The sequence below is a fragment of the Dromaius novaehollandiae genome, chromosome 2, assembly GCF_036370855.1.
Source record: "Dromaius novaehollandiae isolate bDroNov1 chromosome 2, bDroNov1.hap1, whole genome shotgun sequence".
In the NCBI taxonomy this organism is placed as follows: domain Eukaryota; kingdom Metazoa; phylum Chordata; class Aves; order Casuariiformes; family Dromaiidae; genus Dromaius; species Dromaius novaehollandiae.
In genome coordinates, this window is record NC_088099.1 from 37,018,840 (window position 1) to 37,032,569 (window position 13,730).

Here is a 13,730-nt window from a genome sequence, read left to right on the forward strand (position 1 = left end):
CCTTTTTTGAGGCCTTGCAGCCTCCACGCTTGGAAAACATTCAGATAACTTGTTCTTGCAAAGCGCTAAGTTTCCTCAGCTTCTGGAGGGCACGTTCTCACCCTGTGCAAAGGTGGTGTGCAAGGTCTGTACAGCCCCTCAGTCTTGCAGCCAAACAGGCCTGTACCCAGCAGTGTATTCCTCCATTGATTTTGGGGGAAGATGAGGGGATGTCAGCTCCTTCCGTGGCCAGCTCAGCACAAAGTAGCTATGAGCCCTCAGATGTGTCTGCCTTGGAGAGCAAGCTGAGAACAGACATCTGTAAAGAGCAGCTTGGTCTACTTGAAGGAATTATTTGTACCGTAAAACGTCTAGGGTATAGACACAGTCAAACTACTGGAATTATTTGTATTTGAGTGCTTTATTATATTGGAATTGCAGTGATATTATTAACATTTGTACAAATGCACAAAAATCCTCTCTTCTAGCTAGAAAGAGATGTAAAAATCTGACCTAGTTGAACAGTCTCAATGAACTCATTGTCCATTTGTAACAATAATGGGTTCACAATGCAACAAAAAGCTTAACATAAAATTAAACATATTAAATGCTGCAGCAAGTATTTACACTTATGTACCAAAAAAAAAAAAAATTATCTCCCTCCAGTAAGGAAGGTGGTTGCTTTACAGAATAAAACAAACAGACAAACAAACACAAAACCTTTGCATACAATACAAACAACCTCAAGCCCAAAACTTACTGTGACAGCACCTTTTTTAATATAATATATATATTTATATATATAAACTTCGATAGTTTAGGCTTACTCCAAGCAGTGCTAAAAGTTCCTTAAAACCAGGACAATGACAATATTCCAAAGAAGCAACTTTGACTGATGATTGCAACCCAGTGTTTCAGTTGAGCTGTTACAGACAAAAGTACAGAGCTCACGAACATGGCCTTGGAAACACTCAGGTCTCGATGCTAAAGTCCTTGGCAAAACTCTCAGTGGCAATTATTCTTCTTCTGAAGAGTGAATACACCTTGCGTGCAAAATACTTTGTCTTTTGGAAACATGGTAAAGGTCGTCTCTGACAGGGATCTCATAGCAATCTCAGCTCCTGGGGAGTGGGGAAAAAAACGTCTCTGGAATTTCCTAGATTCCAGCGAGGAAAACAGTTCCCTTCAAATGCCCTATCAGCCCTCCCTCCCCCTTGTTTCCTGACACTGCTGCGCTTTCTGTAAAGCCAGAATGAATTTTCAGTCTTCATTCAGAAGCCTGTTTGAAAGATATTAGTTGAAAAGAGGTTTGGGTCTAATAGTCTTACAACATAAGATGGCATGCTATTACAGTAGGGTTCGGAAACAGTTCTGCCAAGTGAAACAACATAAATAATGTTTAATTTGCATAAATATAGAACTGGAGATCCTGAATACCAGGTATTACACATAGGTCTAAATATAGCGAGTTGTAATTATTGATTCCAGTCCAAGGAGAGCCTGGGAAAGGATCAGATTTCCACTTAGAGAATCAATCTTTTGTGTGTGTGTGTGTGGACACTGACACTTTTGGCCTCACAGAGTTTTAACATTTGCTATAGTTTTGAAAGCTATGGAAAAAAACAATACTGGTAAGCAATTTAGCTCTAAATGTAAAGCCACTGATAAAACTGAGATAACAGTAAGCTCTGAAAAAAGATGTAACAGACGTAAACTGTCTCCTTTGTCTTTGCAATAAGATGATTATTTCACATGATGAAAAATTGAACAGGTTTTTTGGTGTTCAGTTCACTTGAGATTTTATTGCTTTTGTTTGTCCTTAGAAGTTTTTAGTCTCTTTTCTTATTCTTTCTTTTTTTAAAGGTGCTGTCCCTAGTCAAGTTATAAGGCAACATATTTTATTGTTTAGAAGTCTAATACATTGTATGGCCACTGTTACCACTGCAGCTTCACAGCTACTGTGGGTTGGACAACAGTCAAAAGTGCATTATAATGCACAACAGAGCCAGTCTCCTGACCTACGATATACAGGACACTTTGGTTCTCAGGATGAGAGATTACAAACGTAGCTTAGATGCTGCCTCACACACTTTGCATAATAAAACATTTATATGCTATCATGAAGAGGGTGTAAAGTCTAAGTCACACTGCAGACTGGCTGTTCTCAGCTTCTCCTTTTGGGCAGGTGTGAGAGACAAGTTGTAGATATGCCACCAGTGAAAGCATATAAATGTATCTGGTGCAAATGTTTTACAAGAGTATTATAAATGATTCAACAGGGGAGAGCAAGAAAGACAGTGAGAGCTAAAGTGCAATTTTAAAATAATATAAATAATTGAAACGTAGAAATAAGATACTAATTAGTTGTAACTGGTTTTGTTTATAGGCACAGTTTAGTTTTCATGTCTACAGATCAATCTTTTTTTCTTCTTCCCCCTCCAGTAATTTTATCTGATGTATAATGGAGTTTCAGTGGTCTAAATCTAAGGAACACTGCTTAGTAAAAGGACAGAAGAGGCAATGATAAGGCAGTATAGTGCAACTCACTATGTGATATCAGAAAAGAAAGAAGGATGGGGTTAGATCTTCCATGGTGATGTATGTAATCAGCCTGAAAAAGAAGACAGACTTTCCAGTTATATGTTGACCCGTGCTTTCTAAAATGAGAGAGCACATTTTCCAATAGAAAGGAAACAACTGAAGGTTCATAATTTGTTTTGCTGCTACCAAAAAAAAAAAAAAAAAAAAAAAGCAGATGCTGCTTTAAGGAAAACATTTAATTCTAGGAATTTCTGTACAACTGACCTCAGCAAACTTTTCCATCTTAGATGGATGGCTTCTGCTTGAGACCCTGAAAGATTAAGATGCACACACACCTAGAGTAGTTTATTGCAAAACTAATATTGTAACTTAAAAAACAAACAAACAGATTCTGTACAAGAATACTGTTCAAATGGAATGTGTTAAAATAACATTTATTAATAAATACTTTATAAAATTCTATGTGAATACTAAATTAATAGATTCCTGTTTTAAAATTGCTTTGGTCCTCATGAATTTTCATAAATTCACTCTATACGCTTTTTTTTTAAAAAAAAAGGTATTAGCTGCTAAAAAGCACATTTTACCTAAACTAAAAGGCTAGTTTTAAACACTAAATATTGTTGCTTAAAAAAATATGAATCCTCAAAAGTTGGGCATTTAACAACAGTTATAGCTGGCTTGTTAGTTAACAGGACAGAGTCAGTTAACACACTACATCCACACGTACTGAGGCACTGAACCATTGACTTTCCACTGTTCAGAACATGGGCAGCATACATTTAGTTTCGTAGCAGGAATTAACTCAAAACAGCATGAAATTCTCCATAAATCACCATCGTCGTCCTTATAAAACACACCATGATAGCACACAAACTACTTGTCTCCCACAGGCAGTGTTAGGAATATGGCTTGCATAAATTGACTCAGGGGGAGGGGGATGGGGAAGAAAGAACTGAATCACAGCATAGTTTCTTCGCGATAAAAGTATTGCAATTGTCCGTGGCTGAGATTTCCAACGTACTTCTGATGTCGCACAACGAGAGATGCTGTCCACAGAAATACCTTTAACATCTGGAGGCTTCCTTCTGAATAAGAAGTGCACCGAGACTCGCCGCCTTGTTAACCCTGGGGAAGGCGAAGGAGGGAAGCTGTCCAAATAGTCCACGCCGGCCGTGAGACGGGTACAGAGCCCGGCAAGCACTGCAGCGGGCTGAATTTGAAAGGCAGGAGAAAAGCGTATCAGTCTCCAGTAGCAGCTCATGGAAAAGCAGGATTTCTCCTCGAATGCAAGAGCATGGTAAGTGCATTTCGAATGATGTGCTTAGAAGGAGAGACCACTTCCACCGAAACCATAACCAAACGGCACAGAGACACCAGGGCTTTTCCTGCAACCCTTACTCAGCCAGTCTCCAGTGCACGGAGGCGCTAGCAACTTAAGTGAGGGCTGCAAGACCAGTCCTCCAGGAAACAAGCATATTTTAATGTGGAAGTGAATCTGATGAATAATATAAGGTGCTGATATGGTTGGTCCTTTTACCGATATAGCTAATATAAATATGCTGCATGTTGTCTTGGCCTGTGAACCTGCGACAGAGTTACAAGAAGCAATAGCAAATAGCTTTTCATCCTTTACTTATTTCCACATCACTAGCAATGATTATACCTAAAGGCCAATAGTATAGAGAGGAGACATTTCATTGTAATTACACATTTAGGCCAACATGTGTGGTTGGCTTGCCTAGTTAGCATTAAAAAAAGAAATAATTGAGCTATATATAATACACATCAGTCAAACTGTCAAGTTGCTGAATTTAACAAAACTTAGGCAAGGTTTTTGTATTTTTTTGCTTTTTTTCTTTTTCTTTCAGTTTAACAGCTAAATATTTTAATTGAGGAGACTGAATAAAAATGAAGCTAAACCTTAATTCTAGTGCAGTGTAGCTCAACTGGGTAATCTAATATTACCAACAACTTTGATTTTTATTTTTAAATGCATTTAAGTGCTACCCATATAGAGGGAAAGTTTTTAAATTAACCCTATGATGGCATTCTATCTTTCATGGTGAATGATGAAATTCAGACACATGGGAAATGCTTTTTTTTTTTACATAGTGGATACTCAGCTGGAACATTTTGCTCAACTGCATATTTGAAAAAAGTTCCCTTGGGAGCCATGATGAAGCACAACCATTTAGCTATTACAACTGGAGGTTAAAAAAAAATTATAGATTCAGTATTTAAAACATTTTAAAAGCATATGTTTGTCTAAAATATAATAGAAAATCCTTTACATTTGTATTTTTTCGTAATTTTTTTTTGTTCTTAGACTATATAATCAAGTCAAGATTTACACTGTACATTAAAAATCCTTTTCTTTTGAATGTATTTGCATAAATGGAAAGACAGTTGTTAAAGAATACTGATAAAAAGTTAGTTACCAAGATAAGAACTAATTCAGAAATGAATGATCCTCAGAATTTTGCTTTTCCTTCCAAATGGGCTCTGCTCATTACAGTGCCTCACGCTTCATTTGTTTAACTCTCCCTCCCCACACTGAGAAGAGTCACCCTTTTAAAACTACCACTCTGCTCATACCAAAGAAACAGCCTTTGAGAACAAGAACTTAGCTTCAGAACAAAGTATGTTCAGGACTAGAGTATTTGCCAGGAATAACATTAATTAGCTTTTGTTATTAAAAATGCAGTTCAGAATGTTTGAACATTTATCACCAGCTCAGAGCCTGATCCTGCTCCCATGGGAACCAGCAGGAGGTTTTGCCACTGACAGACTTGAGAGCAAAATCAGGTCCCAGTATGCTGAAAGGTAACATAATTAACTGGCATCATCTTCATCTGATTTTCCCATCAATCACTGGTACTACTCTGGGATGCAAATCAGTAGTGCTGACGGGCTGGCACATAGTCCAAACAAAAACCTTAATTGTGGCATAAGGCCCTTTTATAGACCCTCTTCGCAGGACTGAGTTTCACCCAGAGAGAGTAATGGAATTTGCCATTCTTGCAGTATTTTTTAGCTGCTGCATGCTTCTTTTTTATTTTTTTAGTGTCATGAGACAGCTCCTTACCTGCAGTAAACTGGCATAAGTGCCATTAAAGTCAGTGAAGCTACACTGATGTCTGCCAGCTAAAGATCCAGTTCATGTATGTTTAAAGGAATGCCTGCAAAGAACAGGTCTTCCCCTGGTAATTAGAAATGGCATTTTTCCAACTGGTCAGAACAGTTACGCTGATTTATTTTTCATTTGTAGCCCATGAAATCTGAGGCTGTTAGCATTCGATGATAAAACAATGTAACCAGGTTAGGGAACAGAACTTTTCTGAATTATTATATACTACATGGATTTCCTATGTCAATGACTGGCAGTGCAAAAAAATGCTGTAATTCTCAGGTGTTATTTGCTAGGCCTGTACTGTGCCACAGACATTTACCTCACAAGCTTACATGGCTGCTAGCATCAACACAGCTGGCTCTCAATCGTGCTTCACCTGTGACTACACTGCTTTCGCCTTTCACTGTTTATTAAAAACACTAAATCAGGAGCATTTCTATTTTTTTAAACATAAATGCTCAGTGCAGCCCAGCTGTGGGTGAAGAGCTAGTGAAAGCAACAGCCATGCCAACAGTTTTTAGGTGGGCTTGAAGTCTTTGCTTCTTCATCACTGTTCTTAGAAAGGGGATAAAAAGAGAGAGAAGTGAGCAAGTCTTGGAATGAAAAAAAAAGCAAGAAGAAGCTTGGAGAAGAAAAGGGTAGAGGGTTTGGAGAGGGAAAAGGAACATTTAAGAATGACTGAAGGACAAAAAAGACAGGGACGATAGAGAGCCGAAGGAGGAAAGCTAGACAAAAGAGCACATTATTTGGGGTTTTGTTCTGATAGCCAATATTATATAACCACTTTGAAAGAGGCTCTGAATACAAGATGGGGTTCTGGTGATAGCACAACACTAACTCATTTTTTATTATGCTGTCAGCAGATGCCCTCTCTCTATATTTATAGCCTAATTAATCCTAGTTACCTATGTATGGCTCTGTTTAATACTTTTCATGCCTCATGTCTGCTAACAAGCTGCAGTTTAACACAACTCTGTATTTCTGAGGCTTCAGGCTAGATTGGTGAGAAGGAAACATAACTATGTACAGAAACAGTTAGGTTTATAAACAAGTAACTGGTACCAAAAAAACTGGAGAAAGCATCAAAGCATTTCTCAAGCTGATAGCATATTAATTGCATAACTCCCTTTTATGTAACTAAGTACAAAAGACATTTTAATAACTATAAAAATGAAAGCCACAGTCTTTCAAGGACAGAGGAATCTTCCAGACTTGAGTTACTGTTGAAAATGTCCTTAGCACAAAGCACGCTTTGATACGCTACCACACTCCCATAGCAGTTTCTGATCAGTCAGTCTTAAAGGATTGGGTTGATATCTGTTCTGTGGCTGGCGAGCTGGGTGAGAGTAGAGCTCCCCACGACGTCGCTGACAGAGGACGAAGTTGTAATGGTGTTGTGCTGGATGACTTGCTGCTGGGAGCAAGCTGGGACAGGGCTTGCAGGAGGACTACTCTCAGGACCTAGGAAGGGGGTGAGGGGAAAAAGACAATACGTGTTAAATTATCCCTCAATGTAGAAAACCCCAGCTGGGTTATAGCACTGGTAAAGGGAGGTACCGCTAAGGCAGCAATGCTAACAACTTGAGGTATGAAGAAGCCCTAGGATTTCAAAATACATAGTTACCAAATAGCTTTTATCTTCTGATTTGGGGGATTTTTCTTTTTTTCTTAAGTCAGCTTCTCTGATATTAACCTCACTTCAGGACCTGGGATCTTGAAAAGAGTCTAATATCTTAAAGTGTATGAAACCAATGTGGGGATGCTTAAATGCTTTATTTGCTCCAGCAGAAATCTAAATTGCAGTGCAGTGCACTGCAGCACAGAAAATTTAATTCAAGCAACAGTTGATAGGCATGTAATGCAATTATATATTTTTTCTTTGAGTACTGTTAAAGAGCCAGATGCATAGTGATGCAGAGGAGATAGAAATGGGCTCTATTTTATGAGAATGCCTCAATCTAGCAAAGATTAGCCCAGCCCTGAGGCTCTTCTGAGCTGTTCTAGAGCCAAGCAAAGAATCTGTCCCTAAATTACCATACTAGCAAAATGCATCAACAAGACAGAATTGATTCAATGTCTCCATTAGATCTGATTTTTTTTTAATGAAAGATAAGAGTTAAAAAAGAACAAACCTTGAAAACCTGCGCCACGTCTGAGTCAGAACACAGTACCATTTTCGTTGGAGGGAACTGTAATGCCTTCCTTTTTAACTTTCCTTTCCTTTTGAGAATTATTTTAATGTACTGGCAGCACTGTGCCCGGCAGTACTCTTGCAGGTTTGGAGTCTGAGTTCAACGGGGATCCTCCACATGGGAGCAAGCGTCCATCCACGTGCATCTCCTTGCAGAATGGAGGAGTGGGGAAGGCTAGCTGTATTTTGAGGTAAACCATGGCTTTTTTTGAGCGGGGCTGGTTAAATAAGGGCAGGAAATTGGACAGCTCGGATGATGTTTGAGAAGGCAGGTTCAAGTGATAGTATGAACAACAAGGGGTTCTGGAGGGAAGAATTAGAAACTCTTGTTGTTCTTGTGAATAGTGTGGAGACAATGCAAACATACCAGCTACTTACTTAGATATCCTTGTGATTCTTTCTGCATAGCTGTTATCGGACAGTCTTTATGTGTTAACAATAACTGTTTCAGCTGTGCTACCTCATTTTTCAGCATGGAAACCTCGTTCTAGAAAAGAAATAGAGGATTTAGTTTGCCACGAAACTGAAAACATGCCATTCCACAAAATTTAATCTAAGAACACAGAAACTACTCTACACAACTCAGCAAAAATGCAACTGTAAAAGGCACTCTGTGTTTCTCTGTGTAGGGGTTTATGCTGACATTTTTCTACGACATTATTTTATAACTGTTCTTCTGAAGGCAATTTGGCTTCCGTTTTTCATGACATAAATCGCCATGTGAACTAACTGCTGCCATCACTAGAGATAGTTCAGTCAGTGTTTTAATCCCCTTAGGAAATACTCTGGCTTTCTGCATGAGCACTGGAGGCCAAAACCCTGGGGGCAAAGCGCAGCCTGCAGAGCTCAGCGGCGCAGCAGAGGGGTGCCGGAACCTAGGAAATGCCACCGCCAGCTCGGCTCCAGCTGGCCCGTTGGTGCTGTGCCAGGTAAGGCACGGCTCTGTGTTTTGGGGGCACGCAGACAGGCAAATGGCACCTCTTGACTGGTCCTAAGTGCTGTGCCCACCATAAAAATGGCACGGTTCCTGCTGCCTGGGCTTTTATTATCGTATGCCATTTACCATCCATAGACCATTTACATCCCTCTGCTCCCCTTCTTTCTCTTACTGAGAGGCCATTCTGTTTATACTCCTATTTATACTTCTATCTCACTGGCTTTGAATTTGGGTTGAGCTACAGGCTCTGTTCTGAAGAAGCCTTTTATAGCTAAGTTAGTGACACTTGCCCCCAAAAAAGTGACAAGAAAAGAAAATAAATACAACTCAATCCAGCAAAGGCTTCAAAATCCCAGGACAGCTTTTTCCTGGCTTATCCTGCTAAAATTAATTTTTTTTTTAATCGAGCCACATCTTGATTAATCAACTTTGATTATGCCTGTAGTGTCATTAGGAACCTAGCGCGTGGCGGTAGCATTGAAGGTCACAGGGGGCCGGTGGCCCACGAAGCGCTGGGAGCACAAAGAGTGCCTGTGTGCCCTCGGGGATGCAACCGGGAGAGAGCTCGCACCTGAAGCTGCATGTTTGTCTGGGTGAGTTCTTCTGCTTTCTTTTCCAGTGACATCACCCAGACCTTCCTCTTCTGTCGGCAGCGCGTGGCGGCGGCTCGGTTCCTTTCCAGAAATTTCCGCCTTCTCTCGTCGGGGTCTTCATCCACCACCCTTCTCCGGCGGCCCCCGGTCGGCTGCGGCGGCTGTATTGTCTGAGTGGGCTGCATCTGCTGGGCTGCTGGTGAAACCTTGCAGGGGGGAGAAATGCAACATGGACGGTGAGGGAGGCTGCCCGAGGCCAGGAAAAGTTACACACAGCGAGGCCGAAAGGGGAAGAGAAATCTCACAAACCCACGGCGTGGGGCTGCAGACTTTCTGGCAAAGTCTGAAGCGGGCACGAGTTGAAAGGCTCCACCAGGTGCCACTTCAATTAGTTGCTAGCAAAGAGCTGCCATGGTCAAAGGGGACATTTTTTGAAATGATTCTCTGAATATTAGCAGGGAAAATATTTTTCCCCTTGCAGCTATTAAAAATATTTCACTGAGGTACTTTCTCTGCTACCACTTATTTCAAACCTGAAATGTCAAGTTTCTCACAGCAACTGTTTTAATCATGGCAGAAGGCTGTAGGGGCCTTCTTTCAGTCTTTTTTTTTTACTTGCTTCCAAAATTTTAGGATATTTCTACCCATCTTCATTCTCAGGTTTTACCACCTTTGCAGCTGTGAGCTTCAGTGCCCTTCCTGTTAGTGCAGACCCTGGAAACCACGGGCTGAGGTTGTGACAGGCAGGAAGACTCTCCCACTAAAAGCCAACAGATCCTGGTGCCCACAGGCTAGATTCAATAAAAGAGGACTTACTTAACCTCAACCTTGCGTTTTTGAAGGGAGGCTGGTATCTCGGCACTGCACGGAAACGCCACGACAATCCCCTTCCCCAGGTGTTTTCGTTTGCCCCCTTTTTGATCACCATGAACACTATCCTCCTTTCTATCCAGCGGTCTGGCTTCAATGGCCAAGGGGCACCATACCCCGCCTCGTTGCTGTGATACTACGGAAAGATACGGATTTATGCTCTCCGAAGTGGCGGAGAGTATTCACCCTGCTCCTGGGAGGAGCTGGCCTCAGCCAGCACAGAAAAGGCAGGTGGTGCAGCAGCCCCACATAGTGAAACACATGACTAAAACCTGTCACAAATGTGTATTAGCCTTAACATCCAGTGTTTCTAGGGCAATCAGCGCAGCCTGGGAACAAGCTGCTTTCGGACTGCTTTTCTGCCTCTCCGGGCGCCACGGCCAGGTGACTCTGGCCCCTGGGGTCTCTGCCTTTTGGGACCCGAAGCTGTGGGCCGGGCTGGTGCTGCTCACGCCGCTGCAGCTCCAGTGCGGGCTGGAATGATCCGGAAGCCTCAACTGTTGACTCAGAATTAACCCTGCTGTCCTGGCAAAGGCCCAAGCCTTGCCTCCAAGGTGCCTCCTTCTGACTTCAGGGAGTGGATGTACTCAGCTCTGTGTCAGACCAAGCCCCAAATTTCAGTCCCGGCAATTAACGTGTGCTTGCCTAACACATCTGCCTGTCTCAAATAAACTAATACTATCGTCTTGCAAGGTGGCTTTTCTGTCTCGAATCGGGCCACAGACTGTGAGGAGTAGTTTGCTCCCTCCCCCAGCTGACTTCAGTCTACCACAGTGGCAATTTTGCTGTGATTATAGCGTGCATCTCATAATGGCTTTTGTACAAAGCCAAGTGTATTCCCAGCTTTACATGGTATAGTCAGAGAGCATCTCTTGCAGGAACAGAAAAAATGTTAAAAAAAAAAAACCCTAAAAATAAATAAGCTGCCCCACACTAGCTGAATGATGTTTAACACTGCAGTTTGTATGAAGTCCTTATGCTCACTGGTAAAAGTGCCTACACCAGACCCGGGTTGCATGGTGCCGTGGCCCAGGGGAGCCCAGAACGTGGGGGTGGCCGCTGCCAGCGCTCAGGCTGTGTGGGAGCACAGCCGTGGCTGTCTGCATGGCCCCGACCCCTCACAGGCCCCAGGAGACTCTGCTGGGGGCCACCAGCTGCTCCCTGGCTGCTTTAGCAGCATGTTGGAGCACAGAGGCATCAGAAATCCCCTTTAATGTCAACCTATCATCAAAGGCCCTTCACTTTCTTGCATATTACACCTTCTGAGCCTTCAGAGTTTTGTTATTTATGTTTCTGGACACCAAAAGATTTCCTTATGTTTCTCCTTTTCATTCCAGCATAAGAAGTTATTCTGTTCTTAACTCTTCCAGTCGGGCCTGCTGCACAGACAGAAGGAGGTAACTATAGCATTCTTTTTTTTTTCCTCTTTCCTTCCCGTCTTATTTTCTCTTGAATAAAAAGTGAGTCATTTTGTTTTCAGAATGTACTAGTCAGTGTTTGGGCAGTCAGACCATATTTTCAGAACAACAAGAAAATCTTCCCTCCATCTCTGGCAGATATTATTTATAAAGGCTACTATTACATCACTAATAATGTCACGTGGGATAATTAACTGACTCTTACTAAATAGCACTGAACCCTGCAATCTGTTAGGCTGTATCTTGATAACTGTCTAAGCATCATTCTCTAGCAAGATTTCCCAGCCCTGCCTATGTAAGTACATGCTCTGTTAAGAAAAAAAATGAACATATATTAAAAACACAGTTAATTTGCTTTCATAGGATGCTTATCACATATCCATAATCAACACAAACGTAGGAGAACTAATAGAAGGAAACAACATTCAATCCCCCACTCTGCTTAAGCTCTAACTCTGGCAAGTTTGATGTGAGGAAATGATAATGTGACAAACACAGCAATAGTAGTATCATTTTTGTAGTAGTTCAGGCAACACAGCTACAACCTGGTGAAACTTCTGTCTTAGAAAGATATGCATTAAAAGGTGATTTCTGCTTTGATCCTTGATCCAATACTTTTCTCTGTTCCTTGCAATGCTAACTACAAAATTAATTCCCATTCATTCATTCTAGCAAAACATAATTCATTAGGCTCATGTGTTATCAAAATGGTAGCTGAAAAGCATGAAATGAATTCTGACATTACAGAAGGGTGTGGTGTAGAATAACAAAAGTTATGGCATGGGAGCACACAGCTCACAGCAATGTGGATCATGCTGTCACTTGGCAGGTGGCTTGGAACTGAGGAATCCAGCTCAGAAGAATAAGGAGGTTAATAATTAGTAAAATGCACCATAAAATTAATGTCTGCTGAAGCAATCTGACCCCCAAAGAGGCAAATACCATGGGGACTATGGATGGTCTTAGAAAGTAATAACCATGTGTTTATTACTCAGCAAACCCTTCTTTTCTCCCCATTAGGGCATCTTTTCAGAAATCCCTATCATCTTTGCATCATGGGAGCAGACAGGCAGCAACAGCTCTGCTGTCCGGGAAAGCAGCTGACCCGAGGAACTCTGCTCAGACTCATCTCCTATTACCCGCCAGTCCCGGCCTCTTGGTGACACTTATACCCACTGGCAAGATGAAGACCTTCTTCATCCCTGACAAGGCCCATTGCCTCCAGTGACACCCGCTGCACTGCAAAGCTCACGTTACCTTGCGGGCCCAGCTCCAAGGACTGTGTGACGCTTGGATTAGGAGAGAATCTGACACAGCTTTGGGGCTGCCAGGCCAGTCTGCCTGCCTTGGTGCCTGTAGTTCTTGCTGCCTGCCTGCAAGTCTTTAGGGGCGCCTAGCTGATAGGAAATGCAAAGCACAGGAACTTCAGGCTGTCTTAACTGGTATGACTAAAAAGGGCTTCAGCAGCTCATCAGCCAAGGGAAAAAGGCAGCTGTAGCACACTGACTCACTGGCTCATGTCTTAGCCTTAAAATTGGCAGGTTTCTTTTCTCTTGTAGCCATTTTCTCTCCTCACCTGTTAAAAGTGATAACATGGAAGTCTTGCAGTGGTGCTCAGTATTGTGATATCTGACTGCCTCATGTGTGTTGATGTGTTTATCCTCCCAATCCCCTTGGTGAGGAGTGTCAAAACTATTACCCTCATTTTAAAAGTCTCAAGGAGGTTAAGTGACTTCCTCCATCACATGCAGGGAGTCCTCGATCTGCTAAGCACCAACTTCATCCTTACACTCTCACAGATCTCCAAGACAGCCATCAGGTTGCTTTTGCTTTCTGTGTTATGAGATAATGTCTTTTTATTGGAGTTTTTAAACAACTCCAAGGAAAATAACTCATTAACAGATGGGAAAATAATTGAATTCTCAAAGTAAAAACTGAACTAAACTTATGAAAGCTCTGGGCATCTTCTCACAGGGGAGTCTGCTGCTCTCTTATTTAGATTGTTTCTCTAAAGCTGACAATTCATTTTACATTAGCAAATGCTTTATGGAAATCCCATGTGCTTCCA

At 41.7% G+C, this 13,730-nt stretch overlaps 1 protein-coding gene across 4 annotated transcripts in view; it reads right to left on the reverse strand.

Annotated features, from left to right (window-relative positions):
- Positions 1-381: 381 nt before the first annotated feature.
- Positions 382-13,730, reverse strand: part of CREB5 (cAMP responsive element binding protein 5) — a 263,711-nt gene continuing 250,362 nt past the window's right edge. For 3 of the 4 annotated variants that reach the window (XM_064506262.1, XM_064506261.1, XM_064506259.1), the window contains 3 exons: positions 9,353-9,580; positions 8,223-8,331; positions 382-7,114 (listed from right to left, as the gene is read on the reverse strand). In XM_064506262.1, coding sequence (XP_064362332.1) covers positions 6,951-7,114; positions 8,223-8,331; positions 9,353-9,580 — 501 coding nt within the window. In that variant the 3' untranslated portion in view covers positions 382-6,950. Of the gene's footprint in view, positions 7,115-8,211; positions 8,332-9,352; positions 9,581-13,730 lie in introns of all 4 variants that reach the window. The other variant, XM_064506260.1, reaches the window with a different exon arrangement.